The following is a 26,795-nucleotide window of genomic DNA, read 5'->3' on the forward strand; positions in this document are numbered from 1 at the left end:
GAAGCTTTGCTGCCTGATAATTAATTCTTGACCATACACTTCAAACACTCCAATGTAGGAAATACCGAGATGCTCACTGGTGGGACACGCAATGAGGAGTCGTGACTAACGCTACACACATCTTGAAACTCATACTCAGCGTGCATTAAAAAGGGACTTTTATCCAAAGCACTCGTGAAGAAGCAGGGCCATGATTTATTGTTTCTCTTTATTTACCATTAATTTGCTTGATGGTCTCGACTAGAAAAGCACCACAGAGAAAGAAGTTCATGTTCAGCACATTTTTATTCTCTGCATTTCAGTGAAAAGCCACATAATGAACCTGAAATGAGGTGCTTTGTACAATATGCCTTTGTAAAAACATCATGGAGGGAAACTGAAGTGTCTGACAACATGCGGCGCTTCAACCAAGGGCAAATAAATAGTGATTGACTAAAGCCAAAGTAACAGGAACCTAATTTCCTCAAGGTTATCTTAAGCTTTCTGTGACAATTACAAAAGTCGAGTCTTAATCAAAGAAAGGCGAGCGCATCTCATCTGTGCAGCAATAACTCTGCTGTAACTTATTCCTCTGACAACCCGAATGTTGCAAATGTCCTGATCTCAGAAAAGACGCAGAGGACACGAGGAATAAATTTAGTTTGATCTGCTGTGCTGTAAAATGAAGGATTATTTATGGCTGGTAATCCATTTGAGAGGCGGCCGAGGGCTCCTCTGGATTTAGGTCTGCTCACTGGTGGACTGTCTGACAAAGTCCCAATCTCCCTCCGCTGGTTGCCCTCCCTCCCTCCCTTCCGTCCTTAGCAGAGGCAAAGAAGCACTGGCAGGCAGAAGACTATCAAAAATAGAGCTGGCCGGGACGCATCATTCTCCCTGGCAGCCACAGGGAGCGCACTTGTCCGGTCCGCACTGCTTGGGGGGATGGGCTGAGTCCGAGCCTGGTTTCTGCAGGTGGACAGTGGAATAGCGTTGAAGCGTGTGACTTTAGACTGATCAGGAATCATTTGGTGAAACACCCCTGATGTTCATGCTGTGACAATTAGCTGAATCTGTAATACAATTATTATTATTTAGTTTAATATATATATATATAAACAAACAAACTATGATGTACTTTTATAAAAGTACCACTAGATGTCAGTGTGGAGACATCCGCAAAAACTCATTGAACATGGTGGATTCACCATCCACTAAGCTTTTCACCCCCTCATCCCGCCCCTTGCTCACCTGTCTGCGAGTGGGCCGTGCAGGTTGGTTGTCGGGATGGTTGGGTGTCCATGGGCCCAGGCTCTGATTGGAGTAGAAGTCCATGGGGTAGACCTCCTTCCAGTCCACCTCCTTCAGAGCCACAGCCGCCTGAGCGACAGAGACAGATGCTCGCGAGAAACGCAACACTCAGAGATCAACCAGCTTGATAACTTGAAAGTTCTACGGGGACACGACTGTAGCCAGGAGTTTATTTGTTGCTTACAGCACGATGAGGAGACAACGAACGAGACAAGTGTCGGAATATTGAGTTTGAATAACAGGCGAGGTTGTCATGTGATCCCTCTGCAGCTGCACCGCATGAGATAACAGCTGTTAGCAGGGAGCGACAGCACTGGCATGACAGCGACTTGACATAAGTGCAAGCTTCTCCATATGGAAGCAAAGTGTCTGTGAATGCTAATTCTGAATGACAGGACAGATGAGCAAAGAGCAAACCAATCGCTTTTTCGTTTATTAATTCATCAAACTCTTCGATAATTGTTAGAACTAGTTTGAGGCCAGGGCTTGATTTCAGCTTCCTATATAGTCTGGGATGCTTGACATAATGTCAATAATTAGAATGATCATCACAAAAACATAGAAAATAACAAAGATGAATAAAATAAACTCAAGGATATAATTTGATCCGTTAGATTTCGCTCAAAGAAAACGTGAGAAATGCAGCAGCAAAGTGATGAAATCGCTTTTCTAGCGGGACGTAATTCATCCTTGTTGCACATTCTGCGTGCCGTTTACTTAGCGTGCATGGTGTGCACCGCCGCTGACACACTAAGAAAATATAGCCCTTGCAAGGTGATCTTCATACATTGATAAAGGGTTAAAATCACCAGCAGAGACAGGGATATCATTGTAAACGTACCACAGCCGCTGTGCTAACGCTATGTCTTAATGCTTAAATGTAAGGTAAAATATAACATTTATCTTCATTTGTTTTTTTGTCAAAACAAAATAATAACTAAATTTTCTTTCTTTCTATCCAGCTATCTAAAATAAAACATGTTGATGCGTACTGTTTCCGCCTAAACAAGCAAACAAACTGGACGCTTGGATGAATCTTTATTTGTCCTATCTTTTTCCCCACACACCTTTCACGAGACACTACATTTCCCCCCTCCCTCTCTCTCTCTCTCTCCCTCCCTCTCCCTCTTTCTCTCTGGAAGCTAGCTTCTCCTGCTAATCCATGCTCCGACAGCAGAGCCAAGTGCGTCTTATTGACTATAAATATAACATGAGGCACACTGAAAATAAATGTTGCCCCCCCCCCCCCCCCCCCTCCCTTCTCCTTGCTCACCCCACCCTCCCATCACGCTCCCCTTCATCTTCATTGTAAATGCCACAGTGAGAAGCACGGTGCTCCGAGACATACCGGTATAACGCTCATGAGTATTCGATGGGCTGAATTAAGCCTTATCGCAAACGCACACAAGCACACTTATAGGCACGGCTGCAAATGATTTAAACACACGGCCATCGCACGGAAACAGCTGGCAGGGAGACGCCAGCTCCAACACACTGATCTTACAGCGGGGCAAACGCCAGGCCTCATTCCAGACCTCAGCCAAAAACGTTTTCAAACTCATCATCACTTCTGCCTCTAAGATGCCATTAGCATTCTCTCTGAAGTACATGTGCAACGCAAGCCGTCCACAAAGATGCATGATCAGAAAAAAAACAGCAACCATTTCAAATCGCAATCCAATGCTAAAGACGAGCAATCCCCCTCGCATCCATTTACCAGGGATTCACATCAGTGGCGTATCTTCGGATGGATTCATATCCGACATCAAATGCTAAACAGCAGTCACACAATCACACGGGACCGCCAAACCCATCACAGCAACCGCTACACCAGCTGCAGCGCACGCAAACAAACACTTGCTCTAAATGGAGCTAAATGGGTTTCCGTCCGATCTATCTCCTCCCGGTGCAAAAAACAAGACAGCTGCAAAGGTAGAGGGGTGGGGGCCAGTAGGGGGGGCTAGACTATTTCTGATGTTTCGTGTGCGTGCGTGCGTGCGTGCGTGCGTGTGTGTGTGTGTGTGTGTGTGTTGGTGTGCTATATAGCAGGGATGGAGTGAGAGAAAGATGAAGGAGGAGGAGAAGGGTGAGTTGGCGCTCTACTCCATCAGTAGCACAATCAGGTCTGGACAAGTTCTACACAATTCACACACAGGCCTTCATTTACTTGGTCTGTGTGTGTCTCTGTGTGTGTGACTGTGTGTATATTGTATGTGCATTCTTTGAATATTATGAACATGCTAAGAGACTTTAAGGTGACCACTCACCTCGTATGGGGACAGTAAGGGTTTGGAGAAAGCTGTGCCCCAATCGATAGAGAGACGTGGACAAGCGATCTGGATCCACCTGGGGGGGTGGGAGAGAGAAACCACAAATTAAAGGTGCATCTGTAAGTGTATGCAAATGTGTGTGTAAAACAGAGGCGGTCAGAAAGGGCAAGAGATCAAGATCAATTTAGACAAGCAGGATGCATCTGCAGCTGAACGCTGTGTCTGGATACGTGACGTGACGCAACGGGGTGGGGGGGCATGGAGCCTCCCACCGCCTGATCTGCAGCATCTGTTGGGGAGATGTGTCCTGATTTGCAACAGCTCTAAGGACAGCCAGGCTGCACTGTCTGAATGCACAGGGGGGGGGGGGCAGACTGGTGGCTATAAGCATGAACAAAAATTGGAAAAGAAGTGAACAGAACAGAGGTGAAAAGAGAAGAAACAAAGTGACGGGTGAGGCGAGTGTGAATAAAAAAAAATAAAGACCCCCTCCCCAAATAAAAGAAAAAACCCAGAACCAGCCAGGTCTCCACGGAGGTAGCCTACATAGCTGGCAGACAGGGTGGTGAGGGAAGCTGTGTATGAGAAAGACTGGAGGGGGTGAGGGGGGGGGGGGGGGGGGGGGGCAGAGAGAAGGACAGATCTACAACGATAAGGAGAAAGAGTAGCAAGACTAAAACAAGGAGGGTTAAAGAGGCACACACAAGGAGACGAGAGAGAACACGGAGACTGGCAGGGAGGAAAGTGTTTACTCTGGAAAATGCATGAACGGGGGATGAGGGAGGATTCGGATGTAAACAGCTGGAGTGGGAAAAATGCACAATGGGAGAACAAAGAAGGAAAGAAGTGGCAGGGGTTAGCCTTCACAATATCCATGCAATCCATGGCTCCATCTCCTCTGAGGCAGCAGATGCTTCTCTGGCAGCAGCCTTAATGATGGAGCTCCACCAGGCAAACTGGCAAATTAAAAGGGCTTGAGTTCTCATAAAAGCCCAGGATGTGATATTAGGTCACGGTAAATGCCAATAAGAATACACCCGATTAAGCCTGAACATATAGGTGGGTACGGAAGCACGGACGAATGCTCTTATCCTGATCTCTCTTTTCTCCGTTACTCAACTTTCGCTCAATTCGTTGAACTGCAGGATCGATCGTGTCATTGAATTTCAGTCCACTCATTTTGTTCCGGAAATAATTCACTCCCTCTGGATGTGGCATTCTCATTTTCAAATGACATTTTTTTAATGCCTCCCCCTAAAAGAGGGAATTTTTTATTCATGAGTCAGGAATGTTTGCACTAAGCACCAATCTCCCAAGAGTTAGGTTTGCTGAGTCAAGACGGGGATAGGAAGACTGAAGTATGACCTTCAAGTCATCATCTGTTATTCTCACCCGGAGCCGTTTATGTCGCTAAAGACTGCAAATGTAAGCATTTGTGTGTGCATGTTTGTGAGCGTCGATGTACACGTATTCTGCATGTGTCCATCTATGTGTGCACTGAGCTGAAAACAACACTGGGAGTGGTTAAAAGAAAGGGTGACAAATAAGCAGCGAATCCTCAGGGGAGGGGGGGTAACAGAGGAAAGTAAGACAAAAAGCATGGAAGGCTAGTTAGAGAGGATCGCAGAGCAGTTTGACAGAAGGGGTTTTTCTAATATTAGCACAGAGACTGACTCAATGGTGCACTTCAGTAAAATCCATGGCGCCGAGCAACAACCCAGAATGAGGTCCAAAGTGTATTTTTAGGGCTTATCCAGCCTTCCAGACAGCAAAGTAGAGATCCTACATCACGCAGTGCATTGAAAGTAAGAGAGAGCAGAAGAAAAGACAAAGAAGCACGCAGAGACTCAGGTCTGCGTATCATGAGCTGCATTACCTGCTGTGGCCCCCGTGACATTCTGCCACCGTAGGGAGCCCCGCCTGCATAGCTTCACTTCAATTACACGAACATCACTGACATGCCAAACAGCAAAAAGTTACCTTTCAGCAATTAAAAAATAAATAAAAAGGAATTTGTTTACCCTTAAGGGCAATACACAATGGAATTAAAATAAGAAATTAATTTCAGAGAAGTAAGAAATTAAAATTCAAACACAAAGATAAAAGACTGCAATGCACTGGGTGGCATTTTGCAGTCAAGCAGATATGAGTGTGCAGCGAACAGATAAGTGTACAATAGTCGAGAACCTGCTTGGGGACAGCCTAATTACACACTTAAGAGCATATGCTGATAGGGTCTCTCTCTTTATATGTGCGACTGTGTGTATCTAACGTCGGAGAAAGCCTAGGGGCGGGCTCTTTACAGCGGCTTCTTGGCCAACGCGGCATACTAACGCGTCATCAACCATCCCACTCTCTCTACTTCTTTACGTTCCTCCTTCACCAAAGCTGGATTCACACATCATCAAATGCTGTTACCCACGGCAGCCGAGGTATTAAAATAGAGAGGAATAAATGCTTTTAAAAGCAAAATGTCAAAATATTAGCGTTAGAGAGGCACGGGAAGTTGCGCAACCTCATTCTGAAACCAAGTCATTTCCTTCCAAGGACACAGATTCCCTTGATCTGGGAAAACCCCAATTTGTGCTGATGTGAGCGGATCATGACCTCTATCACAGACGAGCAGGAGAAAAACCGACATGAACATGTTTACATGTGTTTAAAAGTATAAAAGCAACAACATTTTTTAAAAACCAATTACGAGATGCAAACTTTCAGGACCTTTACAAAGCACGAGTGAAGTTTTGACACATTCTATTCAGCGTCTTTACGTTCACCGTTTTGATGAATACATGGAATAAAAAACTGGATCTGGAAAATGACTTTGTAAGTTTTCTGGTAAAGAAAATATATTTTTTCCTTTAACTGGCTTCTTCACCTTCATCAGTTTATTCCCACCTTGTTATCACACGTGGCAGTCGACAATAACAGCTTTAACTTCAAGCAGGTTATGATTGTGAGTTTTTGTTGAAATTGTTGATGAAGTGGTGTCATTAAGTCTGTTATTACATTGTATTGGTTATATTGAGGGATGTTAACGTTGTTTACTACAAAGCAGTGAGAGAGAAGTACCAAATAAACTGGTGTATTCCCATCTGATGATCTTTATGCAGGTCTCATTTTTGCATTTAAATATGTTAATAATTGCCTCATTGAAAGCCTTTGGTCTATAATGAGGATTTGTTTTGGTGGGTGAATCCTGTCTAACATGCATCATTTTGGAGTTTTTAGGCATCAGTTGGAAGAAGAGACAAAATAACAAAGTAATATATATATATATATATCCCTGACTGCCCGTTTTTCAAACAAAGCCCCCTCAACTACCTCTGCATCTCTCTATCTCGCTCTCCAACTCATTCCCAATGTCACTCAGACTTTCTGTCCTTCCATCACCCACTCCTCCCTCACATCACACCTCTCATCACTCCACAGTGAGAGGCCAATGTGGAGGAGTGTGAGTGTGTGCGTCTGTGCCTATGCAAATGTAATTGGTGTTGGCTCACATCAGTGTCTCCTGAGCCAGTAGTCCACATTCACCTCTGTTCTTCTGGTTGGAGGTTAAACACATCAGAGAAACTACATTTTAAGTAGCAGTAGTTTTCTTGTTATTTTAACTTTGTAAATGTTATCTGTGTTTTCATTGATATTTTATTGTATTTGTGGTTTATTGTATCTGTATTTTATTGTTCTTTTGTGAAGCACTTTGTGACACATGCAGGAATGACAGTTAAATGTTGTACTCTAACTTCGCTGTATGTGAGGGAATGAGCAAATGCTCATAATATATGAGTTGTGTTCATACCTGTTTAAGAAAAAAGTCATTACACTAGAAAATACTGGAAATTAAGTATTTTAATAACTTACAATAAACTTTAAAACCCATCTCTCTCCCATGTGTCGAAGCTGAGGAAACTGTATCAAGTATCTGCAGTCATATCATTTGTGTTTTCTACGAAGACCTGAATGCCGGATTAGTCACGGAAGCCACACAGATCCTTGTTAGAATGTGGCCGAGCGATGCTCGCAGAATGCATGATGATTGCAGCTTTAAGGTTAAGTTCATAAATCTGCAGGATAGAGCTACAAAAATAGGAGATTTTGCTAGTCAGATTATTATTTTTACAATAACCATTTAAGAAAATTCAAACCAGCATCAAGGCAATATTATGTCCAGAAATGTCAATGTTCTAAAGGGGTATGTGCATCTCGTGATGCTGCCCCTGTGCCTTTGGGAACAATTTACCCCCATTTTGAGTTTCTCAAGGAAAATCCTACTATGGCAGGGGGTAGACTATGGGTGGATTGAAAACTATGTATGATTTGACTACAAAAGAGATGTAACGCCTCGCCCAGGATATGACTGGGTTCATGTGCTGAGCGTGCGGAGCCTTTGGCCAATCACCTGCAGCATGGCCACTGGGGTCAGGCACGCTGTATGCCAATGGCAGGGGGGGGGGGTCATGAGTTCTGAGCAGTGATGGAGGCCCAGGTGGATAATCGGACAAAAGGATGGGCATGCATGGCAATGCTTTAACTGACATTTCCATGCCACATTATGCCATGATATTACTGCTACAACTCTACTTCAAGGGTTCATGATGTGAAAGATAAATTACCTATTCTTTATGGCAGAGACAAAGTGGTAAAACAAAGAGCCAAAGGAATGTGTGGAAGATAGATGATCCAGAAAAAAAAACTGCAGTGAGTTATGGTGCGTGGACACGAGGAAAGCACCAAATACAGCATGTTATTTATGTTACAGATAAATCTCAGCCCGTACTGAGGTATGACTCAATAGACGTGAGAGCGTCACCAACAGGAAGAGGAAAATATAGATTTTGAAAGTTGAATCAACCTTAAATTAGCCACAGCCAGCACCTACATAAGGCACCTCCTTTGAGTTTTACATTCTTGCATGCAGTAAAAGTGTACATTAGATTGATTTCAGCAAGGAGAATATGGACCTTTGTTCCATCTGCCATCACAAGCAGCTCATCTGATCCAATGAATAGCCTATGTCCTGATTGGAGAGGACATTATGTATGTATAAGTACATCTTAATACTCACGCATCAACGTCTGAAAACAGATCCAACTTGCTGGGGAAAATCTCAGAGAGAAGCACTCGAGTGAAGGACTTGCCTGCTGACTGCAGCCTCGACTCCAGGTCCTAAAAACAGAAAGAAGTAGAATAGAAGGTCAACTGGAGAGGTCTGAAGTCCACACATTAAACAAGATTCTCTCCAGGGTTGTGAGACTCCTCTCTATAAAAGGCAGGCATGATCAGACGCATTTCCAGCAAGTTACCCAGATCCCGATGTCTTTTCCGGTTGGAGCTGAGCGAATGAATGGTCTTCTCAGGCCAGGAGGCATATTTTGGGCGTTATATTGGGTCCTCTTACATTTGGCTCTGTCATCCACAGAACAAATTGGAATGGCGGAGGCATAGCTATGCCAGGGCCAACAATGTCTTTCAATTCAATCACATCTTGTCCAATGTCAATCTCATTTCCCTGCAACTATAATTTACAGGACATCTGAAAACATGCCTAAACCTGGTGGTGGGTCCATATTCTTATATAGATCTGCACCAAATTGCAACAAATCATAGATATGAACATCCTAAACATGTCTGATTATTGTAAATGGGATAAGATATTATTCAAGTCACACTCTGGATCCACACCACAGACATAATGCGGTGTGTTCCAGCCCAAGACCCTTCCTCTCTAAATCAGTTCAGTAATTTAATCCTTCTGACAAACCAACAACCAACCATATCATTGCTTCGGCCAGCCTCTATTGTTTTTACATTCAATTTGTTAAAGTGTTGCTGATATCTACTGCTCTTTTGTGCATAATGATACATTTCACAGAGAATTATTCTCCATTATTTAAGAAATATTCTGACCTGTTCGTACCATAGAACTAATGTATGTTTTCTCTCACGTCCCACTTTGCAATGCATGTCCTCCTGACACCATGAAATTAGGGAGGATGTCAATACATTCCACCATATGGCAATGTACGCTAAATGCATACAACACAGACAGAAAGGGAATTTCATAAAGAAAGATGAAGGAACGGAATGTGAAGCCAAAGAAGATCAACACAACAGAGTGGAACGAGCAGCAGCATGAGCAACCAGGGATGGCTTCACAGTCCTACAATTAATACCAGAGTTGTGCTCATGCTAATGCAGTAATAGCTCACACTTGCGAAGAATGAGTTCCTCACTGATGTGTCTGCACTTAATGGACCAGCATGAGTGTGTACACACAACTCCACGAGTGAGGTTTCCAAGATTACTATAATTAGTCTTTATAATTTAGTTTGGCAATTTGCTGAATGAGCAACATTAGCATCAATAATTCAATTTTAGGAAATTGTGCTCTGCAAAAAAGCCAAAGCCAAACTGCAGAAATGGTTTAAGTGAAGGAAAAGAAAGGCTTTTTGTTTGTTGCAATTTTTAGGGTTTGATCAACTATAATTTTCACTTCGGAATTGATCAAAGAAAATAAAAATAACATTTACATTTCTAGCAGTAATACTCTTGAATAGCCATAATTAAGAACTACAGCAGACCAATGTCCCTGTTCAGACCAACTCTCAACGAGGAACATGGTATTACATTTAGACTGTTTAAATGAGGATACCGACTCACCTCTAGGACCTTTGGGCTGCCCTGTCGGCCAAGAGTGCCCAAAATCAGGCCCCATTTCTTGGCCAATCGAGCCTTGTCAATAGCCTGCAGTCTTAAGGCGCGCATGGCCTTGTGGTCATAGTACTCCCTGCTGAACACCTTGCTGTAGGGGTCGTATCTATGAACAAACACAAGCAGCAGGAAAGACAGACAGATCGGGAATATGTTCATAAACATAATCAAACTCTAAACACTATTTTCAAGGACAGACATGCAAGAAAGGAAAAAAAAAATCCAATCACAAAAAGCCATCAAGTATGAAGGGAGTAAACCAAAGTATTTCTGATGTTTTCTCCAGTACAAGAGGCTCACTTGAGATTAGAATCTTGTTTATGAGCGAGACCTGCAACCTGTGCAACAGTGCATGGCTTTAATGACACAATTTTACTTTGCACACAACCCAGACCTCATTAACACCCAACTCCATCCTCACATAGTCATCATGTCACTGCAAAAAGGTGAGTGCATGGGAGTCCTTGATTTGAATGGCCTTGAACAGCATTCAGAGACACCGTTTGTAGCAACGAAACAATCTTTTGAGTATCTTCATCCGTGTCAACGCATCCACGTAATTATTTAACTGATTAATCAATTCAAAATGTTTTTTTTTCTACTAATTTTGACAAATTTAAAATCACTTTATTCCACATTTAATAATTTGCTATAAAATTGTGTGATTACATTAAAGGTGTAATGTTAATTGGCAAAATTCTAAACTTTATAAATGCCGTCAATCTATAAATTATAGAGAAATGAAAACATTTATATGACGCGTATGGATACAATACCTGTAGGCAGGGATATCTGGGTTTGCTATCATGATCGACTCCAGGTGAAATCTTCCATCTCCCAGATAACTACGGAAAAATAGCAAGCAATATTAGAAGCAAAGGAAGGAACAATGGAAAAAACAGATACACCCTCTAGACCAGGGGAGTCCAAACCTTTTGCAAAGAGGGCCAGATTTGGTGAGGTGACAATGTATGGGGGCTAAATTAACATGTACATATCTAACTATATCAATTTGTACAGTTTGTTGTATACGTATTTATTTGTATTGCTTTTAATTTGCTTTGTTTTACTCCAGCTAGGTCGGCAATGCAAATGAGAATCTGTTGTCAATTGCCTTACCTGGATAAATAAAGGTTAACGTAATAAATCAATAAAATACAAACAAACCATTTGATTAAATTTGACTCATTACAGTAATCCACAGGGAAACGCGACAGCTCTTCGTGAGAAAACAGCCCAATAACAAAAATATATGATCGATTTACCAGGGAACTACAATAAAGGACAAACTCACCCAGATTCAAGAGCTTAACCCCTTAAGGAAAGCACCGCTCCTTTCGCCGCCCCTCGATGCACCCAATCCTCAGCCAAGCCCAACCAGGATAATGCTTACGGTTTTCACAGAAAACCGCTTACGTTTGACTGTTTCGCCTTTTTATTTAGTCAACTTGTACAAGCTTGCTACTTTATTTGACTTTCAGGCCCTAATTTCTGAGGTCCATCTGCTTCATTTTCCCTTTTACTGAGAGGTAACACATCGACATGTAACTTGTAATGTACGCACGCGCTTCTCTTCCTCTCCGTAGCTGGTTTATTGGAAATCATCAACAAATCATCAACAAAACAATGTGCAGCACATAGTCACACATAGACGCTCACGTGCGCACACACACACACACACACACACACACACACACACACAGCCACACATGCATGGCGGCGGCGTTCCGAGGTATAAATGTTCAGAAATCTTTTACTTTCAGATCTCAAAGGCTTCAGAAACCATAATAGACACAAATGTAGGAAAAGTCGTGGGATGAGAGGCTTGTAGTTTTTATTTAAACAGCGTAAGTTGCATTTTAAAAATGTCAGACCGTCCCGGCGGTTCGTGTATAAAATGTCAAGATGCCACAAAGAAAGGGACTGAGCTGAGCTGACGTGACGAAAAACCACTTGTCCTCAGTTGATTTCCCCCCTTTGAAATTAATAGCAAAAAGTCATAGCTGAGACAGTGTATATTTGTGCTGTATTAATCTGCTTAAGGTATTGCTCACTATAATTTTCACTTCGGAATTGATCAAATAAAATAAAAATAACATTTACATTTCTAGCAGTAATACTCTTGAATAGCCATAATTAAGAACTACAGCAGACTCACGAATGGTATTTTATTTTACTGTAGCTATATGACTGCGTCATCATAAATGTTCAACAAGTTCCAATGTCCAATGTCCCTGTTCAGAACAACTCTCAACGAGGAACATGCTATTACATTTAGATGGTTTAAATGGGGATACAGACTCACCTCTAGGACCTTTGGGCTGCCCTGTCGGCCAAGAGCCGCTTGGCCGACAGGGCCAAGCGGCTCTTGGCCCTGTCAAGAACATGGGCAGATAAAAAGAGCTGCTTTTATTTATCGTTTTATCCCAGTTTGATGGCAATCTTAGTTAAATAAAAACCATTAATTAGTAATAAACAATCCTTTGGTTTGCAGGATGTTTAGGGTCATAGAGGGAGGGAAATTCAGCGCAATACTAATGACATCTGAGCTTAGTGCATTGAATGAGTGTTAGAATCAGAGCGAGAGCGAAGGGGAAGAAAGAGGAGAATCGATTCTCTCTCCAGCCTCATCCCTACACAATTTAACTCACACATCAAAGACAAGGCACATTGAATTAGCAGGTGAAGCATACCCTAAACCTTCTGCTTCTTTCACACGCACAAAGCTCTGAGTACCACACACACACACACACACACCTTTCACTCCTGGAGGGACCGGATTATGCATATAGCAAAGCTTGACCTTATGTAGCTATTTAAATCTCATGCGATGAGCGGTTTTAATCTCATGGACTAACACTAGATGTGGGCAGATCAGACATAACCGGGTGATGCACCTAGACATTATTATACTTGGGGAATTGCTTTAATTCACGAGGTACTACAAGGCATGGGATTTACTCAAGTGCAGAACCACATGTAATGCACAGCAGGGCTTTTCTAGAATATATATATATGATGAGGTGAGGAGCTTTAGAACATTTGAAAATGGAGCATTCTGAGGCTACCTGAGGGAGAAATTGTTTCCTCTCGTATTCTTTGCCTGATCGATCCCTGCATGGTCCCGATCTCACTTTCAGTATCGTATTTATCAGCTCTGTGACAGCAGAAAAACTTAATCTTCTTTTACCATGGAGAATCCTTGGCTTTCTTTGTGCCGCAGGTGAAAAGGACCTGAGAAGATGGCACTCTGACTGCAAGTCAGAGGATTCTGTACATAAGCTTTATGGAATCTCATAACTGTCAGAGTTACTGTTTAATTTTCATTGTACATAGTAGAGTCTTTTAAAGATGGTGGACCCATGTGGGACAATAACACAGCGGCAACGGCCGATGAACAGCAGCAGGACAGCGGAGCTATTATATATATATATATATGCATGATTTTATATTTTAGGAGCATATTATGCAAAATGTATTACATAATATATAGAATAAAGCATTAGTTGAAGGAGGATTATTGTTTAAAGTAGTATAATGTACGGTATGTAAGGCTAGGCCAAAGGGAAGAGGGTGAGGCATCTGTGAGTGAGGGCTTGACATGCCTACTTGTCACAGGTATAATATCACACTAATTATTCCTCACGTCACATGGGTGACCTGGCAGGCCTAATTACGACAGCGAGGGCGAGGGGTCTGGACGAGTCAAAGCTGGATGTCTTTGGATGTCTACATATCTCTACTAATGAAGGGAGGACAGGGCTGGGGCTGAAACTGTGAGGAAGGAGACAGGAGGAAGGAGGGTTCTTACATTATGGCATTGACGTGGCGTTCCAAGCGAGGGGAGGTGCAGCCCAAAATTTCCCCTGGTGACAGAGGCCGACATTGTGGGACCAGCACATCGAAATCTGTCTTCAGCGCTGTGCTTATAGCCTGCATCATAGAGGGGGGGGGGGGGGGGGGGGGGTAGATGAGTACCGTAGTCGGACAATCTGATGTTTTGAAGAGCTCACCTTGAACACTTTCTATCGTTCAGGAGCCTTAAGTTGGAAAGGGCTCTTCAAAAAGACACATCAAACAACGTTCATGAATTGTACACGTCAATAGGAAATTACACTTCAAGAGGCCCTGGACTTACCGGTAGATCTACAAAGAGTTGATGGACACATCATTCTTCCGATGTTGTTTAACAGCAGATCAAATTTAGAGCGAGAGAGAGACAGATTTTTGTGGGGTTTTCAATGCTAAAATGTAATATTTGTTTCCTGACCTCATTCTGGATCTGATCCAGACGAAGTTCGGTGGTGAGATAGAGGCCCCCACCCTACATGACTGTGTCAAATTCCATAAATATCGTTCAATAATCAACCGAGATGTTGAGGAACAAATTTTCAAGCTCCATTTACTGCAATGTTACTGAAAATATCAAAATGATCCAGAATCCAGGATCTCTTCTGGATCATCACCAACATTTAATCAACTGTTCCTGGAAACATTTCCAACAGTTCCTGACAAAATCATCAAGATCCATCCAGACCTTTTTGCCGGCGATTACTTAATTACATTACCTCCGCCTCGCCTCGGCGGAGGTAATGACGGAACGGAGAGTAAAAAACTAAAACTTAATTTTATAGCTGCTGTCTATAACCCTAAGAACAGAGATGAGTGTGACGCTTAACGGGAAAGGCCTCCTGAGTTCATTCTCTCTTTCAAATCCAAAATAGCTGCTGCAAGGTTTCTCAAACCCACACTTGAACAGAACCAAAGTGCAGACTGTGAGTTTGTTCACCAAACCAAAGACGTATACTGTACAAAAGCACAGACGAGTTTGAGTATTTCTACACTCTACAGGCAAAAATAGCAACAGTAAAGCAGACTAATCTCTTACCTGCAGAGCGGACACAAACTGAATAGTGCTGACGAGAGCCAGGCATTGTCCAGCAGGGAAGTTGAACTTGACCGTGTCCAGGAAGTGTGCATTGTCCATCTGGATGTCTACAAACACATACAGCATCTTAATGCCTGCAGTGGAGTCCACAGGGACTGCAGAGAGACAAAGACAAAGGACAAGACAGATGAATAATTCAATCTGCCGTGTCAGATACGTCTGTGCTACACTATTGATGGGGGGCTCGCACATTAACACACAGTACATGTTCAGTGGTGCAGCTGTATGGGAGCGCCGTGCATGCACCTATACAGCTCGCAGTGGATGCCCATGCACTATAAGTGAAGCTCGTTCAGTGTGAATCTCCGGCACATGCAAGAACTGATGCCGAGACCTCAATTATTTAGGGAAGGGACACGTGCAATTACAATTAACGCCATTCATTTCACAGGCCATTTACTGTGCAGCCAGCCCTCGGAAACGGAGAGGTAGCCGGAGTTCCAGGTTACACGATGAAAAAGTCTCAGAGAGTTTAAGAAAACGAAGGAGGAGGAATCATCATTTGTGTCGATCATTCTTTTGCAACATTGGATTTTCAAACCGAGACCAAAGGGGATTCTTTTTTGTTATGAATCGGCAAATGGCCCATTATGGTACAAATGTTCTCTGAGCTAGTGCTGCTCACTTGACGGCCTAGATTAAAGCGAGAGCGCAAAAGCATAAGGAGGGAGGGGTGGGCTGGAAGAGACTGAAGATCTGTTCGATACACTTCTTTTCAAAGAATTAGAGGATTGAGAAATTCTTCTGAAAGCAGGCTGGGAAATTCAATATTGGGGATGGGGGGGGGGGGGGGGGGTGATTTAATAATGTTCTATTTAAATTCCAGGGCAAGGAAGAGAGGAGTGGAAAAAGTAATTGGATACTCCGTATGTGAGCTGAGAGGGAAGGGAAGTAGATGCAAGTGGATTTTGGCAACATGTTGAGTGGGAAACCAAGGAGTTAAAATGATCCGGAGGCTAAAAGGGAGAGCAGGAGTTAAAGCAAATGCAGACGGCGGCTCACAGCTGTCTGTTGCTTGTTTATGGGGACTCCCAAAACGTAAAAGAGCCAAGAAAAGTGACATCGATCTGCGATTGCATTAACATGGTCGCCGGAAAGCACTTGGGCACTGCAATTAGAGACACTGTCAAGGAGATGGACAGAACACACTTCAACCATCAGCTGGTTTATTCATCTGTTTGCTACCTCTCAGCGCAGCCGCTCGTGTAAACAAAAACACAAACAACGTATTTCACATAACTGGAAATTGGCCTGTTTACAATTGGCTCCATTATCAGGATGAGCAAACATGTTCCATTCCGCTTTGAGCGCGTGAGGATGGCGATGATTTGGCGCCGTTAGCATACAATCAGCGTCGTGGAGCACAGGCCAGCATGCAAGGTCAAAATAAACAACACAAGGCATATACTGGAACAGGAAGCGCTTCTGTGTGTCTAACAATGGAGGTTTTAAGTCAGTAATTAAATCACATCAAACATAGGACAGAGAGTAAAAGGGCCTCTTCAGTCGGCCAATGCTGCTTCATGGGACGAGTGGAAGACGAAGATGGTTTCGTTCTGCACAGATGAAGCTGCAGTCCGTGTCGCATGTGAACCACCCACATTATTCAAATGTGACTTCCATCAGATTCACATTTGAAGGGAAACTTATGTTTTGTTTTTAGAGTATATAAAGAGCATATCTGTGCATGGAAAACATTTGCAAAGTTAAAGGGAGTTCTTCCCTTCTCCAGATAACACTGCTCCTGAACCGCATGAAAAGCTTCTCCTCTACCTCAGAATAACACAGCATCACCTCCAGATCAGCTGTTCGAGTGCAAGTATCTGCATAAACATCTTTAACAATTTTAACCTGAGGAAGTCAAGCCGATGGAGGAGTAAATTTATGTGTGATGCAAACATCCTCAAGAAGACAACGTCAAGGATGTGTAAATACCACATGGACAAAAAGCGGAAGAATCAATCAGGGGGGGTCATAAGGAGGACTTGGGAGAGCAGAACTGTTTCAGACAGAGGGGTTACTATGGCACTGCAGCGGCTGGTGCTTGAACACTTAAATCGGGAAAATTTACTGTTGTAAATGCCAAAAATAAATATTTGAAACTGAAAATAAGCAGAATGTCCAATTTAAAGAGGATACTGTTTTTTCTTACTAAAGTTGTACTTAACATGGTATGAAAATAATTTGAGGAAATTCTGTTTGCTGGATTTTTTTTAACACTTAACAAGACAGGTGCAGAGGAAATGTTTTAAGTATTGCATTTATTAAAAGAAGTAAGGGATTCCGTGTCCTCGCTCTGCCTCTGCTCAATGTGCAGAATAAGCTCTAAGAACTAAGCAACAAAAACTTATTTCCCATTAGCTATCTGAATTTCTCAAAAATAGTGCATCACTGTGCAAACTCTGCCTATCAGGACATCGTGCCCGCTGTTTCCTAACAGAAGAAGCTAGCTGTCACATTGGAATCCAGTGCAGGATATGAAAACCATAGCTGTGTGTGACTGACAACTGCTGCAGCGACTCAGCAATGTTACACCGCTGCTGTTTTTGCAGCACTGTAGGTCTTGTTCATAATGCCTGCTAAATTCCAGACTATTCTGCATAATTATTTTCATGAGAAACATGTGGGAACTATTTATTATGGAGAGGAAAACATCACTCCATCTCTCCCCTCTCAGTTTCACTTATTTTAATCAGAATGGTGATAAAAGAGTGCATTATTACGGTAATACAGATTTAATTGACATTTGTGTTTCTTTTTTGTATTATTTTGAAAGGAAACTTCTCTATTTTAATTCCACTCATTTGAAGGCCACTAAAGTCTGTCTATCATCATCTACGTGTTGATTATGACATGATCACGACTCTGTTATAATGCCTCCCCTCTGCAGTATCCTATTCACATCCTGATGAATTTCTGATAGCTGTCTAATGGATATTGTATTCATTTGCTGATGTTTATTTATCACGCTGATGATTGTAATAGCTAATCTAATACAGGGGGACACAGCTTTCATCAATTTCTATGATTGCCTTCATGTCTGTGCAAGCAGTGGCATTGGTTGGCATGTAAATGTATCATAAATCAAAGAACAAGCAGAACGCAATTAATTAATATGCGTGAAACCATTTTGAGAGAAATATTCAGCCCCGGTGTTGCAGCACAAGCCAAGAAGCAGGCGTGGGATAATATAGTGGAGCAGATTAATGCCTCATTCCCTCAGTTTGAACACATCAGTGAAGAGTGTGAAAAGCAGTGGTATGTGTTGTATTCTACGTGAGAGGGGAGAGGGAGAGAGCACATTTGTATTTCTCCATGTCATTTTGTTACAATTATTCACTTCTCTGGTGTTCGACCTCGGAGCTAGAATTCTTGCTACTAGGAATTAATTTCTAAGATAATTCTTAGAGTCCTGACTTTTTTTACAAATTCCCAGTTCAAGTTAAACAAAGAAAACATGTTAAGACTCAGAGATTTAAGCAGGAAAAAAAAATGGATGGAAGAAAGACAAGCGCCGAAGGAGAAATCACATCCAAATCCTGAATTAAACATTACAGATTGTGCCGGATGTTCGTGATCATTCTCATTAGAGATGCGCCCACATCTCCCACCGTGATGCCGGATATGAAAGTGATCATAACAAGATGATATTGCGCAACTTGAAAAAATGCGACTGATGATTTGGGTCTGTCACAGCCTTCATCAACACAGCGATTATGCAAACGATGACAGTGCATTTGGGGTCCCCCTCTGCAGCACATACCATATCACATTTCACACTCCTTGCTGGTGTGAATAACTAGAGGGAATGAGACATACAGTATAAATGCTGGGTGATTCTTCACTGTCTATTGGTTTAAGCTGTAACTGGGCCAAAGCCTTCCTCTTGAAAAATATTTTGTTCAAAAAAAATAAAATATCGGTTGATTTAATTGTGTATATTATCACTAAGGATGCATTTTCAAACCTTCAATTTCATTCATTTCTTACTGTTGAAATTATTTATGGTCTCTTTAATCTCATAACACTCCCACCACTGTCTTTTTTTGGACATAGAAAAAAAAATAAGACTGCAGAAATTCCCAAATCCAGTATATGCATCATGTCTCGACACACTGATTCATTGGGGTCACCAACCTTCCGGTTGGTCCAGGTGGTGCCTGGTGAAGCGCAGGGGATGGTGCTAATGGAGTTCTGCTGATGCTGGTGACTCCAGCTCAAACCAAGCTCGATGACAGAACAAACCTTGCAAAGTCATGAGGATCTATAGCTGGCCTGCCATTATCCGAGCGCGGCTCTATCTATCTCTCCTTCCTCCTGCTTTCTCAAACATGAAAAAGTTGTTCGGGACAAACTGATTTATTTGTTTGGTAAAATGACATTTGGAAACAAAGCCGTAAACTGAATAATGAATGAGTGGCATGAAATGATTGCCTTACCATTTTGGAAAATAACCAAAATAAAAGACAGACAATAAAAAAAAGTGATTTTTCTCTCCCACTCTCCCTAAAGTACCTTTATATCTCGGCGCGTTTGAGACTCCACAAATCATGCACTCAGTTATAAAAATATTTAAATGTCACTAAGGTAAAATAAAAACCCACATCCCCTCATACAAAACGTTCAAATGTGCACAAACTTTATAATGGGGCTCATATTGCACGGCAGTAAATGACGGTGCTTTATGAAGACAGAATATGAGATGGCACCATCAGTCAAAAGCCAAAACAGGAGATTAATTCAAAGGAGAATAAAGGAGCACAGCACAAACAGTTTCTCCGATTCAGCTGGAACACAGTGTCATTCATGTCCCACAGGTGTCTGACAGCTTTGGAAAAGGGTTCAGAATATTGTGATGAAGATCCGGAACATAAAGTGCCAGGCTCGTTAAACAAAGATCTTCTCAGCATCCCGCCATAAATCTGATCCATGCAAGAATTCAATTATCTGGTTTCTTATGGGTATGAATGGAAGGAAATGCGTGTGCAATCTATCCTTGTTATAATTATACATACATGTTAGTGTTGCACGATTATCAAAGACTAAAACCTTTGTCAAGCCAAAACCAACAACGGGAGAGCCTTTCAATGTATTAAAATTCTGCTCATCATTTCTGGTATTTGGGAAAGGTGAGGTTGTTATAGCAGGGATATATCAAAACTATTGATTTAGCATTTCCTTACTTGCTCTGCAAGAGACAGACAGCGGGGGCAAGGGTGAAGGTCTCCGAGAGCTACATGAGGATTTCAAAGGATGGCTCTAATGCATGTTCCCTATTGATCTGCCTGGTAAATGTGATGGTCCAGGCTCCAAAGGTCTGGCAGTCCATTCCGTACGAGCACGGAGCATCCCGCACCAGCTAGTTCCGTTTTCTGCTGTTCGATAATTCCATCCGGTGGTCTCTGCTGGAACGTCTTTATTTTTTGTGAACTTCTTGTTAAAGTGGGCGTACTTGACATTTGGCCTCTTCCTTTGGGAGGAGTAATTTACAACAAAAATAATGGAGAGACACTCGGATGGATAAAGGCACTCACTGAGACAGCTGTGGCCGTAGTGCACCATGAAGTCGGCTCCCAGTGCTCGGGCGGTGAAGTCGTCTACGCAACATGCCCCGTATGTCACGTCCCCCATCACGATTGTATCTGCGTCTGTAAACCTGCAAGGCGAGAAACAGACACACAGTTAAGTTCAGTCATTGACAATAATAATTTAATCCACCACACACCACGTGAAACAATCTACGATACAAAAGCAGAGCACTGCAAAAGATCATTGCATATAATCAGCCATCTACCTGACAGAAGTACCATTATCGTGTTGTCTCCATTAGCTATGCAATGCATACAGAGTTATTTCCAGATTGAGCAGACTGAAATTTCCCCGTAATAAATGCATGGAATCTGATTAAGAGGCCCATCAGAGATGCAATGCTGCTGGGACATGGGCAGAGTGATTACTGGGTCGTACACAATCCAACACGCCACGGGAAGAGCGTAACGGACGAAATAGGAAATGGAATGTTGGTGGGAGGAAACGTATAGCAGTGTTAATCAAATCCTATTTATAACACATGGCACATTATAGGTCCAGTTAATTTATATAAAACACAAATTTAATCCAGCGTCTCCTTTCTAATTATTGCCGTCTCCTCCCTGCTTTAGCTCATCTCCAATATCAATCACCTCCCTGCTTCCCTCAGCGTATCAGCACAGATTTGGTCTCATCTTAGAGTACTCGGTTCAGTCATTCCCACTGAAAAGTCATTAAGATCCAATTAAGATGTCAGAGAAGTCTCTGAACTCCATAAAAGCCCTTGTTAATTAGCTCTATAGCATAGGGCTCTACGTGTGAGAAATAAGCAAATGATTTTAATCGTCGCTTAAACAACTGCACTGGTTCAAGTGGCAAACATGCCTGAGGAGATTTGTGTACTGCACTTAAACACATACTTCACAGTGCAGTAGTACTGCCATCGGTTGTCTCACTGTTATAAGTATTCATAAATATCTCACGCATCTCCATTATTCCACGTGTAATCTACGTAATATAAATACTTTCCTGACTATATTAGAATTTTCTCCTATTACTGGCATAAAAGAGTAACTAGGAGCAAAGATGCTGCAAGAGACAAAACCAAAAACTTCACTTGTCTGAAAATTGTCTGGTCAATCGTCAAAAAAGGCTCCTCTTTCATTGTTTGTTAAATTTTGTCTAACAATTTTCATCATCAAAGTCTGGTCATCCAGTATCTGTCTGAATAAATGCTGGTTTAAGTGCCTCTATGTGTGGGATATTCAATTTAATCTTCTTTGATGAAGCTCGCTATTTTAAAAGTTCAAATTCATTTCTACAAGTATATACAAATAGTTCTTTATTTGTATTAATTTATGTTGCCTGAATGATAGTTACATTTTATTACACTCTAAACATTTTTGGTGAATTTGTCTGCATGCATTTTTCATTTGTGCATAAGAACAAATGTTCTTTATATTGTGTTCCTTATTGTGCTCTTTATTCTGGAAAAACAAAAGCAATGGATTTCTTGCAACGGTTTTTCACAAACTGACATTACAAGCCCCTGGAGGCTAGGTGTGCTGTTGGGGTTTGGGCTCTTTACAGTGTAAGGTGGGTGAGAGAGAGAGCGAGAGCGTAGGCGTGGTTCAGGGCGGGTCTGGGAGAGACACACAATTACAACAAGTGTTCTGTGTTGTACCGACGACGCTCTCTCTTTCATCTGCAGCAGCTCTGGACCAGAGGGAGAGTCTGTGCTTCGGACTTCAGAGCTCAAACACGCTGGAACATTTTTAGAGCCGAGAATCTTTTTTTTTCTTTGTTTGTTTAGTGATCGCACATAAAATAAAAACTGTTATCAGCTGCCATCTGTGCATCACTGAGAACAGACACACATAGGCTGACATTTTAATCCTTAACTCCAACAGCTGGGGTGCACATACTCATCGAACCACACTGAAAGAAATTTGTCAAAAAGTGACAGAACTATTAAAAAAGAAGCAAGATTCTATTCTTTCACCTAATATACATTACCTTGTGCTTCCATTTACAGAAACAGAGAGGTCTTTTTAAGTGTATATAGAAAGGCCCAAACCCAATCTCCTTACCCCACGGTGCTAAACAAATAAACACAATCTGTAGAAATGTCTGATAAAAAATTCCCAAAATTCCAAAACCAAAATTCCCTGGTCAAAAACAGGATTTTCAATCCAGTTTCTGTATTTTGCTCTAAATGTAAATTGTAATTCTACTCTATGCTAGTTCTTTTTTTTAATGTATTTAATATTGCATGACGAATATTGTTTTCACAGTTTTCACTACCTCAACTGATATTTAAAGTGAGTAAAGGAAAATGGAACGTTATATTTATGCCGTGACATCAATCCTGCCAATACTGATGTACTGGATCAAGGTTAGGTTCTCTCACAAGCAGATGTTTTTGTGTCTCCCACTCTCAATGCAGCGCTGGAGAGGAAGCTGAGTGCCTTGCTCAAGGACAAACCAGAATGGAGCATGAAAGGACTGCTTCATCTCTCAACACCCCTAACGTAAAGGAGGCAGCAGCACAAACAATGATGAGTACTACAGAGTACATGTATGATTACTATCAACTCTCGAAAGCTGCATCAGCGCTGGTTGTTATGCATGCAAGGACTTACAAATGTGTGGACGATGAAGAAGCCTGTCAGGCAGAAATGCGGAGAAACATGACAAGAATGGAGCTCTTCAGTCATCTGCCTTCATTGTGTGGGATAATCCTATTTGTCACTTTGCATGTTTCCTTATTTCCCTGCTGAGGAAACAATGACTTTCTCCAAGATTTACAAGTCATGTTTTGTATATATGATATCAATGCTAACAAAAGTACTTTAATGTTACCCAATGATAATTTCCACAACACCGAATGAACATTTGTCATCTAATCAAGCCATTACATTTATGCAATGTTACAACAGGGAATACGAAAATAAAATCCACCCGACATTCTGGCAGCAGAGTAGATATGTAGAAAGGTTCGCCCTCCCAGCAAAAGACTTTTGATTTCAGTCCTTCAGTCAAAGACTTGGACTGCAGATTGACGTTGGATTGCTCTCCTCGTGGGCGAGTGATTATACTCCAGGGCCTGTGACATTTCTCTCACTCTCCAAACACATGCAAATGGTTTTATGACTCTAAATTGGCAAGAAGGATGTTGACACCACTGACTCTCACTCAGACTCGGCCTGCAGACAACCATCTCAGTGTGCTGGATTATCACTATGCGCTTCTTTGGCTAAGATGTATTCATTAACAGTAAATTTCCTTTTGCAAAAGATTCAATCCAGTAAGTAACTAAAATAAAAATCTTCTTAGAGTGAAAGTCAGCGAGATAAGTTCATCTGGAGTTGATTAAAGGTTGATTTTACGCTCACATATTAGCGCAGCATATGTGCAACAGTATGGGCTCATTAAACTTTCAATTTACATGAATAATATTAAAAATATTGGTGTCTTGGATGAGGGGAAATGCATTTAAAGTTATTATTCTAATCAAGGTAGTAATATTTAACACTTCTCTCTGTATTGTTTTTCTGTGGATCATGTATGCAAAAACAACAAAAACAAAACAGTACCAGCTATTTTAACAATAAGCCAGTAGAAAGTTGTTTTGGTGTCTCTGGTTTTTAGTACTGTCATTATGAATCATAATGTGCAATGCTATATTTTTATTTTTATTTATTTTAGCTGATCATGTGCCTATTTATTATAAAATGAGGATCATTAGAGGTTTTCCAGAATGCAGAGCTGCTCTGATCCAGTTGGCTCTTCTTCAAAGACGCTGTTTTGCCATTGCTTGGCGCTCACAATAAAACAGATGTCTCCATAAGATGATGTTCTAATTATATTCTTACTCAGAACAGGACACAGATTATATAACGTGTTTTAAGGAGAGTTTCACGAAGATCCGAGTTTTGACTGAACGTCTTTGGGGTGTAACACCTGCAGCTAGCTGTGGTTGGATGTTCACTCCAGCCCAGCTGCTGTTAGATAACCCTTTAGGTTCAGTGAATACATTTGCGTTGTTGTTGTCAATTTATGTTCCTAGATTAACTATATTTATAGACAAGGGTTTTCCAACATATGCATCTCAGTTCTTAAGGCAGCGCTGCCTGGTTTTCGTCATTGTCTCATAGAATCCTTGGCAATTGTACACCGAGAAATGTTTCTCAAATATAAGCCCATCTTTGATGGTCAGACTTTAATAACAGCCCTTCCATATTCTGGCATCTTACCAATTAACATGTTTGCCTTTATTTTCATCAGATGTTTAGACAACTGCCCTTCTAACTGACCGTGTCTGAGTTTGTTTGAAAAGTGGAATTAATCATGAATTACTTAGTTCATTCAGAATTAAAATGTATAACCAATACAATAAATCAAACATTAACCATATGTGTGTATTGATTTCAGCTCGATATATGTCAAAGGGATAAACACATCACATTCTGTACGTCTTACAGTCTCTCAACTTTGTTAGAATCAGGTTAACAGGTTTACTTAGTGTATTCGGAAAAAATATTTATGTGCAGAGTTAAGAATAATGTGAATCAACGCCTTATTTTGAAGAAAAAAGATGAAAGAATGGAGAGATTAAGTTTAAGAGATTAAGGTGAGAATAGGACCGGATCAGAACAGCTATTGCTATTGCAGTACACTTCACAGTACCTGTAGGTTGTTTGTCCATGTGACTGAGGTACTAGTGATATACGTTTTATATCTGAAGTCTAATAATAGCAGACCATTCTCATAGGAACCAAAGTGACAGTCAGGTCAGGAAGGTGGTTACAGGTGCAGCAGCACAGCTCAGCACAGATGCCCCTGAGGCACTGTGGACAGGCTGCTAAAATGAGCGTATGTGACACCCGGGCATAGAATGTCAAGAAATACACTTACACACACACAGAAACACACTTAGAAGATTGCCTTTTCCCTCTACACACATGCATATGGGAATTATTTCCCACATTTAGAAATAGCTCAACTTTCATTCTGCTACATTTCAGACATAAGCCCTATCATCCCATTGTGTGTCTGTGATTGGGTTTTGGCAAGAGGCAGAGAAGATTGTTCTGGCTGCAGACGCTTCTCCCAAAAATGACAGGCTAGCAAAATGGACATGACCTGTCCTTATTATGTCCTTTAATGACTTTCATTTAGGAAAAACAAATAGCTTTAGTAAATGAGTTGCGTAAATTGATTGTGATTTTATTGTTTTCTACATACACAAGATTAAGAGAGAAATATGGTAAAAAGATGGAAGTAAAGCGAGAGGAGAGGGAGGATGATGATGATGATGATGATAATAAGCGGAGGACCGACCATGTCAGACAGATGAGCCGTTTGTTGTCGGTTTTGTAATATTATTAAATCTGATATCGGCTTTCTGCACACGTCACATAATAAATATCCTGACAAAGTACTGCCCTCCAAACATTATTTTGGCCAGAGGTGCTGGATGGAAGGATTAAATGATCTCCTGTTCCATTTTCTCAGCACATCTCTTCCATTCCGTGTCTCTCCTTGCCTGTTGGTCAAAATGAGTACATAACAAAGATGTAGGGAGACTCCTATCCCAACTTCCCCAGATGAAATCTGGAGATGAAATCCCTTGAAAATCATGTCCCTTTTACTGCAATCCACTCGTGCAGAGGAACAGAGATGTGAGTCAGATTGATGTTCAGTATCTATGTTTTCACTAATGCCAATAGATAATCCTTTAACTCCCTGAAAAAACAAAATCATTACTGCTATTTCTGTGCGTGTGTCGCATCTATTTGTCATGGCATTTATTCAAAAGCTTGCTACATGGAGTATAGAAAAGCCTACCGCCTTATCAAGATAGGGCTGCAAAAGGCACTGAGTAGCAGAGTGTGCGTGCTCAAGAGAGCTGCAATCCAATCCCACACAGAAGGCCAGAAATGGCAGTTAAAATGCATGCTATTGTTCCTCCTTATATGCACGTAACTTAAGATGCGTGATCACCATATCACGTGAAAAAGATTAAAAGAGGATGTTCAGCTATT

At 41.6% G+C, this 26,795-nt stretch overlaps 1 protein-coding gene across 1 annotated transcript in view; it reads right to left on the reverse strand.

The window, feature by feature from the left end:
- Nucleotides 1-204: 204 nt before the first annotated feature.
- The window catches only part of dph1 (diphthamide biosynthesis 1), a 43,696-nt gene continuing 17,105 nt past the window's right edge, over nucleotides 205-26,795 (reverse strand). The window contains exons 4-12 of the mRNA XM_068745403.1: nucleotides 20,754-20,875; nucleotides 15,160-15,314; nucleotides 14,083-14,204; nucleotides 11,048-11,116; nucleotides 10,221-10,377; nucleotides 8,626-8,726; nucleotides 3,555-3,633; nucleotides 1,228-1,356; nucleotides 205-945 (exon numbers count right to left, since the gene is read on the reverse strand). Of these exons, the coding sequence (XP_068601504.1) occupies nucleotides 865-945; nucleotides 1,228-1,356; nucleotides 3,555-3,633; nucleotides 8,626-8,726; nucleotides 10,221-10,377; nucleotides 11,048-11,116; nucleotides 14,083-14,204; nucleotides 15,160-15,314; nucleotides 20,754-20,875 (1,015 nt within the window). The 3' untranslated portion in view covers nucleotides 205-864. The remainder of the gene's footprint in view (nucleotides 946-1,227; nucleotides 1,357-3,554; nucleotides 3,634-8,625; nucleotides 8,727-10,220; nucleotides 10,378-11,047; nucleotides 11,117-14,082; nucleotides 14,205-15,159; nucleotides 15,315-20,753; nucleotides 20,876-26,795) is intronic.

Source organism: Brachionichthys hirsutus, chromosome 11 (assembly GCF_040956055.1).
Source record: "Brachionichthys hirsutus isolate HB-005 chromosome 11, CSIRO-AGI_Bhir_v1, whole genome shotgun sequence".
Taxonomy (NCBI): domain Eukaryota; kingdom Metazoa; phylum Chordata; class Actinopteri; order Lophiiformes; family Brachionichthyidae; genus Brachionichthys; species Brachionichthys hirsutus.